The sequence below is a fragment of the Diadema antillarum genome, unplaced genomic scaffold, assembly GCF_040938485.1.
Source record: "Diadema antillarum isolate AM-2024a unplaced genomic scaffold, OU_Dant_1.0 seq00001683_RagTag, whole genome shotgun sequence".
NCBI classification, from domain to species: domain Eukaryota; kingdom Metazoa; phylum Echinodermata; class Echinoidea; order Diadematoida; family Diadematidae; genus Diadema; species Diadema antillarum.
The window spans coordinates 76493-94828 of record NW_027272378.1 but is presented as its reverse complement, the minus strand read 5'-3'; the positions used below and the strand labels follow the sequence as shown (position 1 = coordinate 94828).

The following is an 18336-nucleotide window of genomic DNA, read 5'->3' as shown; positions in this document are numbered from 1 at the left end:
CATAGTCCTAAGCATTTCCTTGAGAATAACAGAATGATAAGATGAAGGGGCATCACACATTAACCTCTACATCTAAAAGTTTTATGACATCTGAAGCAAACTGCAAGACAGTTAACCCAGATCACTGCATGAAACACTAACTGCAAACTAACAGAGACAAAATGCAGAGTAAAAATGAACCACCAGCAAACCGGCCACTATGTTTACTTTTCTAGTAGCTAAACTTCTTTTTGCTATCTATGACTGGATTTTGCATGGTGTTCATTAAATGTTATACACAAGAGGTCAATAACATCAGTGCATGGAAAAGTCATATTTGATAATGTGAAGAAAATCACCCAGTACACAGGAGTGAGGTAGCGCTTTAGAGCAATGGAGCCATTTTCCATTTCCACAAAGTTTTGTCCAAAGAAATATCAAGAAAATTGTTAGAAGGGGTGTAGTTTCAGCTTTGGTCGTCAATTGACATCCAGCACTACAAGAAGAGGACAACCTTTAAATTCACTTTCACTGTCTTCGAATGCACAAGGTTTTCTCTTGTTTAAACTGATATGGGTATGCTCTAGTGAGCACATCACCATAAGGTTGTCATGGCTAGCTACATGGAACCAAAATTCTGAACAAAAGGTAATATAGAAATGTCAGTCAATATTTGGGCAGACTACAGGTATATCTCCATGGTAACTAAGCTTTGTTTTGGTCTTAAACTTTGATTTGACTTGAGACTAGATTTGGACTCGATTCTAAAGAGAGTTGTTATTGATCAGGGCTTACTTTCAAAAAGCAAAATAAAGGGTTGTCTGTAGCGCCTTAGAGGGATAGTACAGTTTTGGTCGTGGTGCGAACAGTAGGTTGGACCCACCTTTTATGAGGACCACTTTGTTTTCGGATACCTCTGCCATTTCAAAAGTGATATCCATAAAAAACTGCTTACAAAATATGAAAGATCATATAATTCTAAAAGATATTCAAAGTTTATATGATGAATATCAATTTTGAAATGGCAGAGATATCCAAACACACAGTGGTCCTAATAAGGTGGGACCTATCTTTTGTTAGGATCACGACCGAAACTATACCATTGCTTTAACATACTTTTCGATTTTAATGAGTGTACTCTTGTCTCTCCTTGGTACCTTTGTGTGTACACAAAGTCAGTGATATCCTGATGAGTAGGTAAAAGATGAACACTACCAAAGTGTTTTTATTGAAAGGTCAAAAGGTGGGGTGAGAGTTGTTGTTGCTTGCCACTGTACACAGGAAGAACTATCGGATGCTGAAGCACTTAATGGCAAATTGCAGCAAACTACCATCCACTGGATCACAAAAGAGCCAACTGGAAATGCTTATCTCTTTGAACTCCCCAAAAGAACTATACAGGCATGCATAATATATCTGATTGGACTTTTCAAAATCCATAGCTCATTAATGCTGATGTACATGATTTTTCTTGACAATAGGTTAAACTAGCAATCATGTAAAATTTATTTAAAAATATTCAGTGCATCATCATAAACTTTAGCAGGTGAGTTCATAGTACTTAATTGTTCTTTAATAAGTAACACATAACAACACTCTTTGAGGATTATTGCAATCACAAACTTGAAAATAATTAATGAAAATTGCTTAAAACTAATGATAACAATTTTTTTTTTAACGAATCTCTTTATACACACTTCCAACTGATTAAACTTTTACAAGTAAAAATACATAGTCTGGGCTTGATTCTAGAAAAAGAATCAAGAAAAAATATTAACATAACCCTGCAATGTGGTTAACACACTGGTATGGTCCATACGCAGGGAGGATACTCTGTATCATACATTTTTGACACCCTGGCATTTGGGCAAACTTTCATGAGACCTTTATCTTTCTATATCAACACATGATGCAAATTTTGATATACTGGGAACAACTTACTGGAAGACAAGGAGCAACATATTCCTCTTGCACTGCACTGCAATTGCACATCATGACATCTACACCATGTATGTGTAAGTATACATGTAGGCTAGTCCCTAAAAGCCCAAATTTTCAAAAAAGAAATGATATGCACTGCTACGTGAACTTTAATTAATTCAAAACATTTCATCTCTCTCTTTATTTCCATTCTACACTCTGTCACACCATAACTCCAATTTTTCTGTGGGTTATTCATTTTGTGCATGATGTGGCACCAATGCACTCTGTCGATATTGTTGGCAATCATCCTGAATAACATGCCAATACAATATATCATGTATCATCAAAGTGATGATGCCTCAGTTTTTGTTTTTTTTTTCACTACAGCTTGGTTGGAACCAGGTGTGCGCATTAACACTTGGACCAGGTGAAGTTGTTTAGAACCAGTTTCCATGGCGATGAATGGCTATGACATCACCACTTTACTCCTCTATAATATTTAGGGCCACAAAAACATCTTAGCGTTGTCAAAGGCTTCCATCTAACTCTATAGGGTTACCCCTGCATACAAGCAGTTTTTGATGACAGTTCTAAAACGACAAAGATATTTAAACTACAATGACAAAAAGACAGTAGACCTGGTCAAGTGTGTTACAGTGGATACTTATAAAAAAATATATATATGGCACATTATCAATGGCACATAAATATGAAAATAGACAACTAATACATCAGTTTCCTACTGCTTATTGAAAGGTGGCAGTACATTCAATGATCAGTTGCAGGCATGTATTAGTATGTAACTTAGAGGAACATTACAATATCACATAACACACTCTGGTAAGTTTTGACTCCATAGGCTCAAACCTTAAATTTGTATAATTGAATTTGGAATAGAAATTGGCCACTATTGACAGGTGGCAGTTTAGACAGGTTTGACAGAATATGTTGGTGAAGATACATGTATGTTCAATAGCCTCCATCTAATTTCTTGAGGAAAAAAAGGCCAAAGGGGAAAAAAAAAAAAAAAAAAAAAAAATATATATATATATATATATATATATATATATATTCTAGATATATCTATCATCAAACTCAACTGCTGCATGTGCAATAGCATGATATACTTAGAGACATCATACACATACATACGGTGTATACATCTAAAATGAGAAAGAGCCAGCACCCAAATGCAAGAATATGAAAAATGACAAAAAGAGGTATTGAAACAGACATGAACTACTATTACAAGTAACATTTGGAAAGCAGTGAGGCAAGTAGTATGATAGCCAGGGGAGAGGGAGATCAGATCTTTCCTAGAAAACCTCTGGTGCTTTTAAAAACTCAACATTTTTCAAATATGGAAGGGTTACATTAAGTTGCTCATAACATTGGCCATCTTGTCTGTGTACAAGGTCAATGACCTTTTGAGGTGGTGGGTCTCAGGGGTCAATTCTCTGTTTTAAGAAGAAAAAGAAAATATGTTTAGTAAAAACCACTATTATACCTCTATTTGCTATGACCTCTTATCATTCAGTTTCACAACCAAGGTTTGTCATCCTGCACCGGAAGTGGCAGATAAAGAGCAATTTCAATTGGCACCATAAGTTGACAATTCCAATAAATGTCTTTTTACTATAATTATACTATTGGACTGAGACTATATCACAAACTGTGTGATTACATCGCAAACGCCACATCCTTTTCCCCCTGTCTGCCACAAATCGCTAGAGCGGCAAAGGAGCATTATCTTCTTCTCAGCTTTTGAACAGATATTTTTGCCCCAGAAAGTGCCAAATGAGACATATCGGATAAGATTGAATCAGACAGCATGTCTTTATTCTCTAATCATTACAATGTACCTGGACACTTTATCCAGAGTTCACACTGTGTAGTTCATGGATTTCACAAATTTCTTTGCACATGACACAATACCTATGCCAAAAATACCAACAACTCACTCACGTGTGCCCCGCTTATCTCCCGTAAAACCTGCCTATCAAAGCGGCTACCTGTCTATAGTGGCCACCTGCCTTATATGGCCACTAGAAAAACTCCCTCTGAGAGGAAGGCCATGTCAAAGACCCTGTTTATAGTGGCCACCTGTAAATAGTGGCCATCTTTTTAGTCTCCCTTGGGTGGCCACTACAGATAGGTTTGACTTGTACCTTGGGCTTGTTCTAGTCCGTGGAGCAATATCAAGCCATGGATCTGATTGAAGCTACCTTTCCCATTCCTCAAAGATCAAACTGTGCTTTATACTGCAAGAGCCGGTCCAAGGTGATGCTGCCTCCGCCGCAGACAATCACCACCACAGGGCCCAGGTTCTGGGGCAACTTGCCCTCTGCTTTTAGCTTGCCCAGGACGTCACTGTACACGCACGCCAGGGTCGCTCCGCAGGCTGGCTCAACCAGGATGCGATGGTCATCTGAGAAATGTAAAAAAAAAACACAAAAACGACAATAACAAAACCATTGTTAGAATGACCAGATGTTATCATGGATCAAATTGGCAACAAGACAATGTGTATATCTTTTTTAATGTCTATTCTAATGATTCAATTTAATTCTGTACATCAAATATAAGCAGTCGAGTCGCCTTTAGAAGTCACAGGATAGGTACATATTAAACAGAGTTGACTCTTAAAGTGACTATGATGTATATTGAATTTTATGCATTTGAGTACAGCTGTATAAAGCAGTGCTCATTATTTTTGATCCACACTGCTGTGCTCTTCTCTCTTGGGGCCTCTGCTGAATATTGGTTATGCACTACGCATGCATCGCAAAATTCATAGAAATGCATATATTGTACCAGCATATCACACTGAAGCGCAGTGATTATAAAGCTTATTTTATGTTTTTATTGAATACTAAAAAAAACAATATAAAAATACAAGTGATTAAGGTTAATATTAGATTGCTGGTATTTAAATGGAATTGAGAATGTTGAAAATGAAAAAAGTTTACACAATCTGTCTATTTCTACAAAATCACACCAGTGCAGAAAAAGCTCCAGCCAAACATGCTGTAAAATCAAATATATTAGTACAACATCATGTAGTTGTTCTGCAAGTCTTTTTTTTTTCTCATTTTTACCTGCAAGGATGTATGATTTTGGTGCTTTATTTGTGGCTTTCATACATACTCTGTGCATACATGAGATTGCATGACTTCTGAAGTTTGTTCATTCCATATCTCTTCATGAAAACTTTAACAACAAAAATAAAAACAACAACATTTTCTTGTCATGGAAATTTTGCTGACTGGGTTATGCCAAATCCAAAAGTTGAACAATTCTCTGAGGTACTCATCAGTTGTTTTTGAATTTGGCATATTTCTACTTCAGTTTGCACAAGTTTGAATCACAATATGAGCTGGAATTGTGTGAAAAGCGTACAATGTTAAAGATAGGAATAACGAAAGACATGCAACATCAAATAATGTGTCAGACAGATCACAAATCCCTACACTGGAGATCTGTTAATCGAATTTATATGATACTTCTGTTAGCAGTAATACTTCAACAACAACAACCAAAGAAAGGAACAAGAACTCAAGAAAGCTTTAATATGGCACTAATAAATGATGTGCATATGGCATACTTTCACACAGCAGAGAAGAAAATATACAAGAGAATGACAGAAATAAAGTGACAGAATAAATACAGCAAGGTGCACACACAATGTACATAGCAGGTTGACAAGGATGCCTTTCACAAAAGTCACTACTGAACAACAGTCTACATACATTTTCTAAGGATAGAGCACATGCATAACACTCAAGCAACTATCAAATGGGTGACAAAACATTGACTCAATCAGACCTCCCAACCTTTCTGACTGCAAAACAGGGATGATTTGGCTCAAAAATAGGAAAGAAAAAGTAGTTCCCATTGGCGTATGTAGTAAAATTATTTAAAAAAATAATAGGAAAATCCTCCTGAAACAAGAGCTTGGAATGGTGAAAATTCAGAATCTTTTCTAAAAATTTAGAATGGTTTGGAGGTCTGCTAAATGCTCTGCTACAAGAGGAATGCCTTCTTCTATTACTGATAAGTTTAAAGGGTGTGTACAGTTCTGGTCGAGGTGAGGATTTAGCTTTAACGTTTTGCGAGATATTCAGAAACCACTCTAAGAGATGTCAAAGATCATGCAATTCTAAGGGGTATCAAAAGTTTATTTGATGAAAATCGGTTTTGAAATGGCTGAGATATTCAAAAACAAGGTGAAACAAAGAGATCCTAATAAAGTTGTGGCCTGTCGCCTTTTATTATCATCACTTTTTTGGATATCTCAGCCATTTTAAAACCGATTTTCATCAAATAAACGTTGAATCCTTCTTAAAATTACATGCTCTTTCATATTTCATAGAGGTTTCTCATAATCTCACTTAAGAATGTTCAAAACATGAATCCCCACCTCAAGCAGTACTGTACAGTCCCTTTAAGGCAAAATCTTAAGCACCAAAGAGGGATTAAAAGATTCTCACAAGGGAATGCTACGCCACTCGCTACTACCTACCCAACAGCCGCATGCACGCCTCAACGGCAGCTTTGTCAGTGACCACATGTGAGATAATACTGTGCTGGCTGTTGAGCTCCAAGCAGTGTTTAGACACAGTAGCAGCCCCTAGGGTCTTGGCAATACTGGAGAGCATATACAGAGACAGAGGTGGGGGGAGGGCAGTGGCAAAGAGCAGAGAAAAAACACAGGGCCGGAGTTAGAAGCTGAGAGTATGTCTCAAAGCATTAGAAGCAAGGCTGGAGAGAAAGAACAAATGTGTTAGGAGAACCAAGGAGGTTTGAGAAATGGAGTTCCAACTGGCTGTAAGCATTCAAACAGCTGTCAATTTGTCAATTTTCTTTTGACGTACAAAAGAATCCAACAGGTGCATATGTGACTTTGATAATTGGGGTTCGATGCCGCCGTCTTTCCGAGCAAAGAGATGATTCATTTGGAACATTAACATAATGTCGGCTGTATTTTTTCTTTGTTTTTGTATCAAATGAAATTAAATTTCAGCTAGTGATAAGGCATACGATAAAGAATTCAAAGTAAATCCTGTCCAGGATTATGTCGAAAAGTGTAAATCTGAGCTGTACGTTGTGAAAATTTTCACGTTTTTATCATCTTTCCAATCACTTCCGACAAATGAAACTGATACGGTATAATCTTCAAGTGTAGTTCTTTATTAATTAATATGTTAGATAAGTGTAAAAACATGTAAAGTCAGATGATTTCAATTATTAGTTCATCAATTTTTGTGGAATTTTTATTCGCAAATCCCTTTGTCTGTACCTTCATATTCCACTCACGTTTCATAAGAAGGGACAGCAAAAGTAATTATCATCATAAAGACATATCTTCCATTCAGAGTGACGAGTCATGGTGCAATGCCACATGGATCAATTGTCTTCCTATCTGTGAGGCAGCTCCAGTTTAGCACAATACTTCAAATATTTCTAAGTGGCGGCATCAAAACATGGGATCCAAGGAAATAACATTGTTGTAACTCCATCTCTTGAACCTCCTTGGGAGAACGCAGAGCAAAACAAATCATATTGTTTTCTAGTGATGAAGGCATATATAATCGGCTGCATTTACATGTAGGCTGTAATCTCAGATGATAGAGTATTGAGTGCAATACAGCTGTATAAAAAAGCTGAAATTTGTAAGAGATTAGATCAAACCAAGGCCAAGAATGAGTTAGATTGGTCAAAGCTGCAGGCAGGGGAGCAGCATCCAGTAAAACGTAATACATACCTAGAATGCGTAGACAACCGTTAATGGCGTCTTTGTCGGGAATGACTTGTGATATGATTGGGCACTCTTGTGCGTATTTGAGACACTGGGAATTAACAGTGAGAGCACCAAGACATTTGCAGACACTGTATTGAGGAATAAAACAAGCCACCGAGAATGACTAAACCTGGTAATTCTGTGTCCGTTAGACTTAAAATACATCACATCTTGAACTTAACTTCTGGTCATCCATTACACTACAAAAGACTAGTAGATTAATCACTGATTTTTGTTTTGTTTTTATATAACATCATTTTAGCACTGGACTTTCATGATTTATCATTTTACTTCATCACCACCTGGGAACAATGCCAGTGGCTACTAATTCTGATGTCTAAAATATCTGATTTATTACTGACCCTACATTCAAACAGAAACTACATAACATTAGCTGCGTACATGCTTGATACTTGATACTTGTCACTTGATGAGGTTACCCCTCTTATAGCTCAAAAAAACTAAACTGGGATGAAGTACACAATGCACGTTGTGGGAAGCTGCAAAGGTGATGATCTTTATTACCAATAAAAAGGGTATGTGATGGGGGTAGATTGATACATCTTTCTTTAAGGAATAAGAGAGCCAGGAGAAGGCTGCAAAGTTGTAATAGTGGGGTAATGAAAACAACATCTATAGAAAGAAATAGAGTTATTGCATTATTTGGATTTTTTTCTCTGGGAGAGACAAAGTACAATAACTCTTCTCCCCCCCCCCCCCACCACACACACAAATGTATGCAGTAAATCTTATAAATTTACCTTGTAATATCTGGCAAGGTGACGAGTTTCCCAGCTTTCACTGCCGCGCTAAAGCTGTCTGCCCCGAATGTTTCCATGGCAACCACTGGCACGTCGGCCCACCCCACCCTCTGCAGGCCCTGTACCACCCCACACAGCAGGCCCCCGCCCCCGACGCAGGTCACCACCACGCCCGGCTTTTTCCCGCCGAGTTGCTCCTTCACCTCCTCCATCATGGTCTCATGACCTTCCCTGGCACATCAAACGAATTGAGGATGACATTGAAAGTCATATACAGAGGACAAAACAAAGAATAGACGAGGATTCGTGATGTCAAATGATGTGTTGACCGAGGGGCAAAAACAAATTACGTGTGCCCATTAAATGCATAGTTCTAGTATGTAGTAAACATTCTGCATACCCACCTGCCTATATCATGAGACGTGGAATATAAGGCTTGCATGCTTGACCATGCTTATGGAGGGTCCCTGTAAACAATTTTTGCCCTTCACCATCGCTTGATGATGTCTTTCAACCTTGCCATAAGAAAATATTCTTCACCCCTAAATAAAAAAATGGTGCTGAAGTATTTTCTTTCAAATTATTGCCTTCTCTCTTGATTTGCAATATCATGTCATTCTCTTTTTCCTAAATTTGTTTGTTTATGAGCTCTCCTGCAAGTCTGAAACCCCTCAGAGACGAGAATTAAAATCATCAAACTCAACGAATCAAAATTGTGTCAGAGAGCCTGGAAGAGACAAGTCCTTTCCTCCATGCCTCCCTAATTCTAATTCTACCAACTCTCTATGCATGTGACATCAGAGTAACATTAATCTTTAATTTGATTTTTATTTATTTTTTTTCTAATATTCATAATCAACATTTGATGCAATATTTGGTACCCTGGGGTACCAAATGAAAATTCGCCATTTTGTTGAATTAATTATTTTTTTTTTTCAGCGCTGTACCCTGGCTTACCAAAAAATGTGTCAAAATATTTTTTAGTATTATTATGCACAAAAGTGTTTTCTTATTTGTGGTTATCAATTAATGCATGCAAGTGTACTCCGAAAAACACCTATGGTGCTAGTTCATTGCTACGACTTTGCCGTATCCGAATTTGGAATCGGCGTATCTGAATTCGGATACGCATTATAAAATAATGGGCATGAGATGGCGCTGTACAACGCAGTACCCCGGGTTACAACGGCACCCCGGTGTACGGCGTGCCGAATCATTTCATTTGATTTACTCATTCCTTCCTTCCTTCCATCATTCATACATTCTTTCATTCATTCATTTATTTATATCTATATATTCATATACTTATTCAATTTTTTTCTGCTACTGTCTCATTTAGACTCACCAGACATCAGGATGGTCAAAGGGGTGGATGTAGGCAGCTGCAGGGTCCTCCTTCAGAAGCTGGAGGGCTTTCTCGTTTGCAAAGTCCCACACCTACATGTATTAAAAGTGGACCATATGTGACCGTGCACCTCAAAACGAACATAAAGTCGCACACACTGATTTTGCGTGAGGACAGAAAATAAGTGGAATGGGTCAACCTAGCCGAACTTGACTTTTTCATATTTTCTGAAAGAGCGGGCCTTCTTTTACATTATGCTAAAATTTGGTATCATAAAACGGGCAGGAAAGTGTGTTTTCTTAGCAGTTTATCTCGAATATTTTTGGTAGAATAGTGTGATTACGTGTGTCTTTAGAATCCCTTTTTCATTTCTGAAAAACCTTGTCCACACTCTTCACTTTCAACTCTAATTACTTTTGAAAGGATAGTGCTACTGCTTTGAAAGTTGGCATTAATTATGGACAGAATGTGGTCGGTAATGAGGCGTGCTTAATTTCAGTTCAATCTGATAATCCCTTCATTGTTGTTACTCTGGTGGTTTACTTCCTGTTTTTTTGTCCCATTCATCGCACAGCCAGCACGGTTTGGTAAAGATTAAGTGCTTGAATAGACACTGTACTTCAGAGCCTCTTTTCTCAGTTCGCACTTTTCCTGAGTTTGTGCTTTCTTTCCAATATTAAGATAGGTTAGGAGAGTCCATTTCATTTGAGTTATACATCATTTTAAAGCTTAAAGTCTGCTCTTTCAGAATATGGTCTGAACTAAAAATTCGTGTCTGGCGACTTTTTGTTTGTTTTGAGGTGCAGGGTCACATATGCACATTAAGCATTCCATCTTCAATCATAATCATAACTACTATCATAGCTAGTACTTGTTATTAATAATTATTAATTTGCCCTAACTACTGTATCCATTGTGGTTATTGTTACCTAATAATACTAATAATGGTAATGATATTGTTGAAAATATTTATAACCACAAAGCAGTCATATAATGACATGATGAAATAATTGACATATCAAATTTGACATGGTGAGAGAGCAATATCTGAAAGTACTTCTATTCCCCCAATTTTTATCTTAAAGCTTACCGTATTTTGAATGACTTTTAGTGACAGCAAGACTAACACAACTTCTATGCAGCCAAACTATGTATTGCTCCCTCATGTACGGTTTATCAATATATTTCTCCCTGGCACACAAGGTACCGATGATCGTATTCGTGAATATGCCAGAGCAAATCATCAGAGCTGGAGACAGTACCCTGCCATGGACGATGACATCTGCTCCAAGTTCTTCCAGTTTTCCGGCCACAAACTTTGGGGTACTCTCGGGCACCACAACAGTGGCTCCCATGCCCAGCTGCCTGGCTGCGTAGGCGGCAGCAATGCCTGCATTTCCCCCTGCAAAGTTGGAGAAGAACCAAGAACAAGATGTACAAGATGTTGTATCTTTCATAAATGCATTTAAGCAGATGCAAGAGTATTTGAAAGACATTAAAAACATATATAATTCAACATAGGCCTAATCATTTCTCCCTTCAACATAATTTGTACTCTGCAGTTCCTTGCAGACTCCATCTGATTTTTGGGCACTAAATATGTTTTTGAATTTACAAAACCTTGAAATAGCTGGCTTTTCCTCTTTGTTATTTATAGCAAAACAGTTCTCCATGATTTTTATGTTTTATGGCTGGGTCATGGCATTCATTATGATGTTTTTTAAAAACAAAGAACACTTTGACTGTCTTTAAGATTGCAGCAGCTGACAGTGTAATCACTACAGCAGTTGTGATGCATTGTCATGAATACTCAAATCATTACGACACCTTCAACCTTCACTTTAACTATTTTGACCACTCTACTATCATAATTCAACATCCAAGGGTCTTACATTGTAACCATTAACAAGTCCTAGAAACAGCATTGATTTGCTTATAAATACATTTTTGAAGATTTTTCTCTCTCAAATTGGCAATTTCTCATTCAGTGAAATCTTTATAGTCCATCTTTCATCAAAATTGAATGCTATGTGAAAACATATATTATTACCAATTTAGCAATGAACAAATGATATTTTTGCAGTAAAATTCCCAAAGAAATTGATGAACTAATTGATGAAATAGTGAAGAAAGGGAGAAACTACAATTGTAGGATGTATAGTGCACAAACAAGGGTAACAGGTGTGAAAGATTACAAACAAATGGCAGCTCTCAAAATATAACGCTTTATAGCTTTGCCTATGACACAGCATATTGTCAAATCACTCACAGAATAGTTGTACACACAGATCCCAGTTCACACTTGAACTATGGACACTTGAGTGGCATTGATTAATGACACTTACCACGATTGTGCTGATGTTTAATTTGAACTCTTTTGGCTGTTAATTAAGCACGCACTGAGTCAATAAAGGTTGAAATGGCTCAAGACAGAACTTGCTTTCACTGATTTGCGTGCATTCAAATAGCAATTACTAAGAATCAATGTATGTCATGTACTAAATTACTTCAGAATCATATTTACCTGATGAGCTTATTATCTTAGTGCAGCCTCCTTCCTGTGCCTGAAATAGGTAGAAAATTTAGAATACAGGTTAATAATACGCCTATCATGAATATGCACTTCATTTGTTTGGGAAACAACCAAATTGTTCATACAGAATTTGTTTGTGCTAGGTAAACTTACCCTGACAGAAGCCGCATGCCTACACTTTAATACAGGCAGTCATCCACGTAGAGGTAAAATGGCAATGCATTTGACTGCTTCTGCGTAAGAATGCAAGCAACCTAGGTATTTTCAGTATAGTCGCAAGGATACAAATGAAAGGAATCTTTTTTCAGTTTCCAGTGCTGATTGTTCCTTGTGATCCATGTTTATATGCTGGTGGATACAACACACATATGAAAATTATTATTAAAGAAAAAAAAAATCAAAGTTAACTAAAATACAACCTGGATGTTTCAAACGTCTGTACTGTATCACAGTAAACCAGAGTCAAGATTGTACATTCAAATGTCCAATAACAATTGAGTTGAGTTTATATTATTAACAACATACACTGTACATGTGAATATGATAATATTACAACATGAAATCCCACAGCCTGGATAATGATCTTGTGATCTTGGGAGGGCGACGGTTACTATGCGAGGGAGCCAAGCGACCGAGCCCGAGCGAGCGGAGGGAAGGGGGGGGGGAGGAGGGGGGAGGGTGTGGGCGGGGATATTCCCCCCTCCCACAGGGAGAACTTTTTGCATTTTGATGTTGTAAATGATTCAATTTGATGCATCTTTTTGCGTCTTTTATCGACTTGAAACCCCCCGCTTAGACGCACCGACGGCATAGCCTGGATAATGCATTTTTATGTTGTAAATGGTGCAATTTGATGCTTTTCCGTCTTCTATCGACTTGAAACGGCCCCACTTGTTTAAGGTAGCAGGATATTTTGATGCACGGATTACTATTGAACAATTTGCTTATAAAGTGGGAGCATTTAAATAAACTTCTTGTATTAATATATATTGTTACAATTAATTTCATGAACGTTGTCTGTTAAGCAATCAAACAGGAAAGGCATGCTCACGAGGGTGTATAAGGGATACACTGTATTTCTCCTCCCACACGCAGGTGATTTTACATATTCAGACCTGAAATTCAGCGATCTGGTGGAAACTTTTGGTGCAATACTTGGATTTTTTTCTAGCTCCCCCACCCCCCCCCCCAAAAAAAAATATATTTACCAGGGTATGGAAATGATTTGGACTTTTTTTTCAGGAACATCACGGCATTTTAGCTCTTATTCCACGTGTGTATCATCTGTGTGTATTCACAAAGTCTAATGAGGTAGAGGGGGAGGGTGTGGGAGGGGGATGCCCCACTCGACGGAGCTTTTGCGTTACCCGGTATTGAAATCAAGATAAAGCGATCTGAAGCACACTTTTTGTGAGAAATTCGGGTAGTGTGATTTTTCCCCCAATTTTCCCCCTTTCTTTTTTTTTTTTTTTTTCACGATCCAAAAGTGTGTGGGGGGGGGGGGGGGGGGGGGGGCTGCAGCCCCCCAGCCCCCCCCCCCCCCCCACTGGTTCCGCAGCCCCTGACATTGATTGAGGAAGCAGAGCTATAGCTCAACCCTACAGTGTACATTTTACCTCCACTACCAAACTGTACAAAACTTTAAAGCGATCTAGCTGCGTTGCACTAGCTAGTGCCTGCTTTGCAGGTTTGATTGATGGGTCAGGAAGCATGTACAAACTTGTACCACAGAACTCAAATCAAGATTAAAAACATGATTCACAAACAAGATTACAAGAGAGATTTTTCTATTGTCTGAAAGTGAACTATTCTTTGCATTCAAGCATTTAAAAGGTCTCTGACCAAAGATGATTACAATCGCGACTCATGATTGTCCACACGATGAACATGTATGTGAGATGTGATGTCTATTTCGGCACCACTGTCAATATACTATGTAAGTCCATTTGTAGTTCAGGCGAGAGGTCAATGTCAGTTTACATACCGGTAGCTCTGGACCATCATTCCGGATATTAGGTTGTTTTATTGTTCCTAGCTAGCCCATTTTACCTAGAGCTGATCTTTGGAATTTGGCAAAGAAAGTTTAAGTGATCTTAAATTACAGTCAACAGCTGGGTTAAAGTCCATTTAAATAATGCAGTCTGTATAGCCTATAAACGACTGTTTGAACCTTTAAGAAGTAATCTCCGTCATTAGTTACAGAATCTCTTTATGATCAAGAGTGGTGATTTAGCTCAGTCGGTAGTGCATCTGACTCCAATTCTTAAAGGACCAAAGTTCAATTCCCGAGTCTCTCTGAGCAATGTTCTGTGTATGAGACATACGTGTACAATGTAATACCAACCCCTCTTGCAATTGAGGCAAAAACACTCTGTCCCTCTGATATAGGACATTGGAATGGGTGTGCCATGTGTGAGAGAGTCACAACTCATACATGTGACAGATTCTGTTTTGATACATTCATCTGATCATCACAAAGTCAAAGCATGGTGCTAACCCGACTTCATTGGTGCAGTGGCCACCGCCTACACGTTGTAGCATTCCCACACAAAAACATTAATGCATTCATCTTCCATGCATGAAGCCTGCATTTTAATGGAAGACTAGAAGATGCACATAAAATACAGCAATTTAGATACAGATTTACAGCTTCTGGCAAGAATGCTCAACAGTCTTCTGTTGTAATCTTTAACAGCCTGTAGGCCTATAATTAATAAAGAGTACATGTATATTTTAATTTTAGAATGCATGCAGTTTATCAAAAAGATTCTTCTCTGTTTCTTCTTCTGTTTTTTTTTTCTTTTTCTTCTTCTTCTTCTTCTGCCAGCTCTCTCTCCTCCTCCTCCTTCTGCTATTCTGTATTTCTCTCTCTCCCTCTCTCTCTCTCTCTCTCTCTCTCTCTCTTTTTCCGGGGGGGGGGGGGGGGGGGGGGGGGGCTGGGTTATCACATGGTTATCCAGATATTGAACAATATTGAGGATATCCCCATATCAATCATATTTTCTAATCATTTTTTATACATAGGTTCTGACTTATTAGTTAGACCTCTCGCTATTCATGGCTAGTGTAGGAACTGCTAAAATAATTTACGAGGACAGGAGTAGGACTTACTTGTAGGTTGTAGCATAAAACAGTTAGAGCCTAGGGCCTATAAATACTAGGCATAGATGGTATTAGTAGTAAACGTTGTAGGCCCTGCCTCGTTAGTAATAGAATTCTAACAGTTAGTAGTAAATTAGTAGCACTTAGCAGGAATCCCAGGATATTATAAGAATGCCTTAGACTAGTTAGTTTTATAAGAAACCGGTTGTGAAAACTTTAATACTTTATAAGTTTACGACAGCTAACATTGTCATTAGTAGCGTTTGTTAGACAAGAAGATGGCATCTAATTCATGTAAACTTTAGTTCTACCTTCTTGCATCGGTTTCCAATGCCCCTGATCTTGAAAGAAGCTGTGGGCTGCATGTTTTCACACTTGATGTACACCGGGGAACCAGCCAGCTTTGACATGGGAATGCTCTCCAGCAACGGAGTAGCAATATGCAACTGGTGATTTGTCGCAGCAGACATACTGCCCTGGATCTGGATGCGTACGACGTGAGAGGTAAAAATTCAGGCGAGCTTGTTGTACTGTGTCTGTAGTGTAGTCGTAGAGCTTGTGAAGTGTCAAAACGTGACGTGCACTGTATGCGATCGATTTGGTGGATGTGGTAGTGATTGTTGACTGTTGCATGTAGAGTAGCTCACAAAACGAGGGAAGATGCAGAGGTAATTCAGCAGGTAATAAGCCGCCGACGTCTGAGAAGCCTGACAACATGCAGACACTCCGTACTCGACTCGTGATCGTAGACAGCTGCGTAGAATTGACATCTACACCGTACCGCGTAACAAATCGTAGAATTACGTTTGATTTATCCACCAAAATGTGGCTTGATATGTGATGAAAACACATCGATGGTTGATTTCTTATGTCTACATGTTTGAATATGTATTTTGAATCAGCTTAGAAATATTATCTGGACATAAATCAATGACATTTTTGTTTATATTTTTTTGTTTGAAACTAAGTTGAGGTCTGAAATACATATCCGTATGAACTGTGCAGTCAATCGTGGCAACGACTATTCACTTGGATCGAGTACAGATGAATGTACGGAAACAAACATCATCATCATACTACTGCTAGCAAATAGGACCCCTTCTTGACCAGCATTGACGGTAAGAACCATAAAAAAGAATTCATGATGAATCAGCAAGTTTCAGTTCATGGTTGTCAACTAAATTTTATCAAACTTACGGTGTGATGCCGAGCATCCTCTGCTCTGCTCTTCATTACATGATTACACAGCACCAGGAAGTTCTACATGTACCACATACTGGAATAATTGTTGGTACCTTGTCAAGACATAATAATTATGTAGACCTATCACTCTATGGCAATGTGATCTCTTGAAAAGAACCTAGTTCGTAGGATGAGCTCCCATTAAGTGTTTATTTACAGTTTAAATGTCAGAACAAGTGTAGGGCGCTAGTTAGACAGAAAAATCCGTCTATCCAGAGGAGTCTTTAAGTTTTATTTGTGTTTTATCACATCACCTAAACTCAAACACCAACCCAACACAAAGGTGGAAGGCCAAACCAGTGAGAAAGATAAAACATTACATCTATTCAACAAGGCTGATAATACAGTGTAGATGTCGATCAGCTTAGGAAAGCCGCCGATGACTTTTCTGCTGATTTCCTCAAATGTGATCCTTCTTCTTCTTCTTCTTTGTTTGAATTCCTCCAGTCAGGAGAACTGCTAAAGTTGCAGAGTGAGGTCAAGAATGAATAGTCACAAGGTCACAGGATAACAACAGGCTAACAACGGGATAACAGTTAATAGAACTACATAGCTGTACGTTTGTTATGTATGTCGAAAAGAAAGCTCAGAGATGCATTATGAAACAGAGAGGGGTTTTTCCAGTCAGAGAGGGAGATAGTGGAGTTGCAGCAGGATCCAAGAAGAGTGAGTCTGGTGAAGCATTCGGGTGGTGTTGCAGTTTTGGTGAGGTGTGTTTTCCATTGCTTTGGCCACTTGGTGAGGAAGCTGTCTCTAAGGGTTTGGTACAGTGAGCATTTGCCCACCAGGTGGGTCACTGTTTCAACAGTGTAGCCACAGAGGCATCCTTGGCTTGTTTTGCTCCTTATGGTGTGAAGGCGAGAGTTGGTTGGGTATACCCCGCTGAGAGTTGGACTTTGACTGGTATTGCTGGTCGGAGATGTTGTGAGGGAATGATGGAGGGAAGGAGATTGTGTTCATGGCTCAGGACAGTTAGAGAGTAGGTGTAGTGATGGTTTTGTGCCGACTGCCTTCCTGGTGATGTCTGTGCGATGCTCTGCTACGGCACCTCTCACCATTGATTTCCAGGTGTGTGGAGGAGGTGGGGAAGTGAGGAGTTCATCGATGGAGGGGAGTTCATACACAGAGAGCTTGGTTTTGAGGTCCTTTACAGTGCGACTAGAAGGTACCTGGCAGATGGCGTTCATGAGCAGCCTCCTTTCAATTCTGTCATGAGGGAGCAGGAGGACTTTTCCGAGGAAAAACGATCTGTAGAGGCGAAGAATTGGAGGATGATCTCTAATTTTCTGACCAGATGTTTGAATGAACTTGTTCCGTCAAAACTGAGTAAGGGAAGGCCCAGGAGACACCTTCCTTGGATTACTCGAGATATAATCAAGAGGCAGATGAGAAAACGAGATCGCCTTTTCAAGAAAGCACGTCGCCAAGCCACCACATCTGCTTGAGTGGATTTGGCATGTCAATCTAACTGATTATTATTATTATCATTATCAAATATATTTGATGTGATATAAAGACAGTGTTGATCTGTTGAACTGGCAAGAATGGATGAGGAGCAGAGAAATGTGTTTTGAAAAGTTGATCATTGCAAATACCTTTAAAATAGAGTGAAAGAGGATTGTAAGGTTGTCTGTCTGAATTGAGCTGTCCT

The 18336-nt window shown here is 38.7% G+C and overlaps 1 protein-coding gene across 1 annotated transcript; it reads right to left on the bottom strand.

Moving 5' to 3' along the window:
* Window positions 1–3945: 3945 nt before the first annotated feature.
* LOC139711668 (L-serine dehydratase/L-threonine deaminase-like) lies at window positions 3946–17872 on the bottom strand. The gene is made up of 8 exons (XM_071623528.1): window positions 17741–17872; window positions 15755–15925; window positions 12333–12372; window positions 11071–11210; window positions 9809–9900; window positions 8464–8694; window positions 6425–6549; window positions 3946–4330 (listed from the first exon to the last, which is right to left on the bottom strand). Exons 1-8 carry the CDS (start codon window positions 17870–17872, stop codon window positions 4140–4142), a joined length of 1122 nt encoding a protein of 373 aa, XP_071479629.1. The 3' UTR covers window positions 3946–4139.
* Between the last annotated feature and the right edge of the window lie 464 nt (window positions 17873–18336).

Coding starts and splice junctions, on each gene's coding strand:
- LOC139711668 (XM_071623528.1), bottom strand. CDS start 17,872: ATGAACGCCATCTGCCAGGTACCTTCTAGTCGCACTGTAAAGGACCTC. Junction 6,550..8,463: donor ACCTTGCCAGATATTACAAG/GTAAATTTATAA, acceptor TATGCTCTCCAG/TATTGCCAAGACCCTAGGGG. Junction 4,331..6,424: donor GGCGTGCATGCGGCTGTTGG/GTAGGTAGTAGC, acceptor TACATTTCTCAG/ATGACCATCGCATCCTGGTT.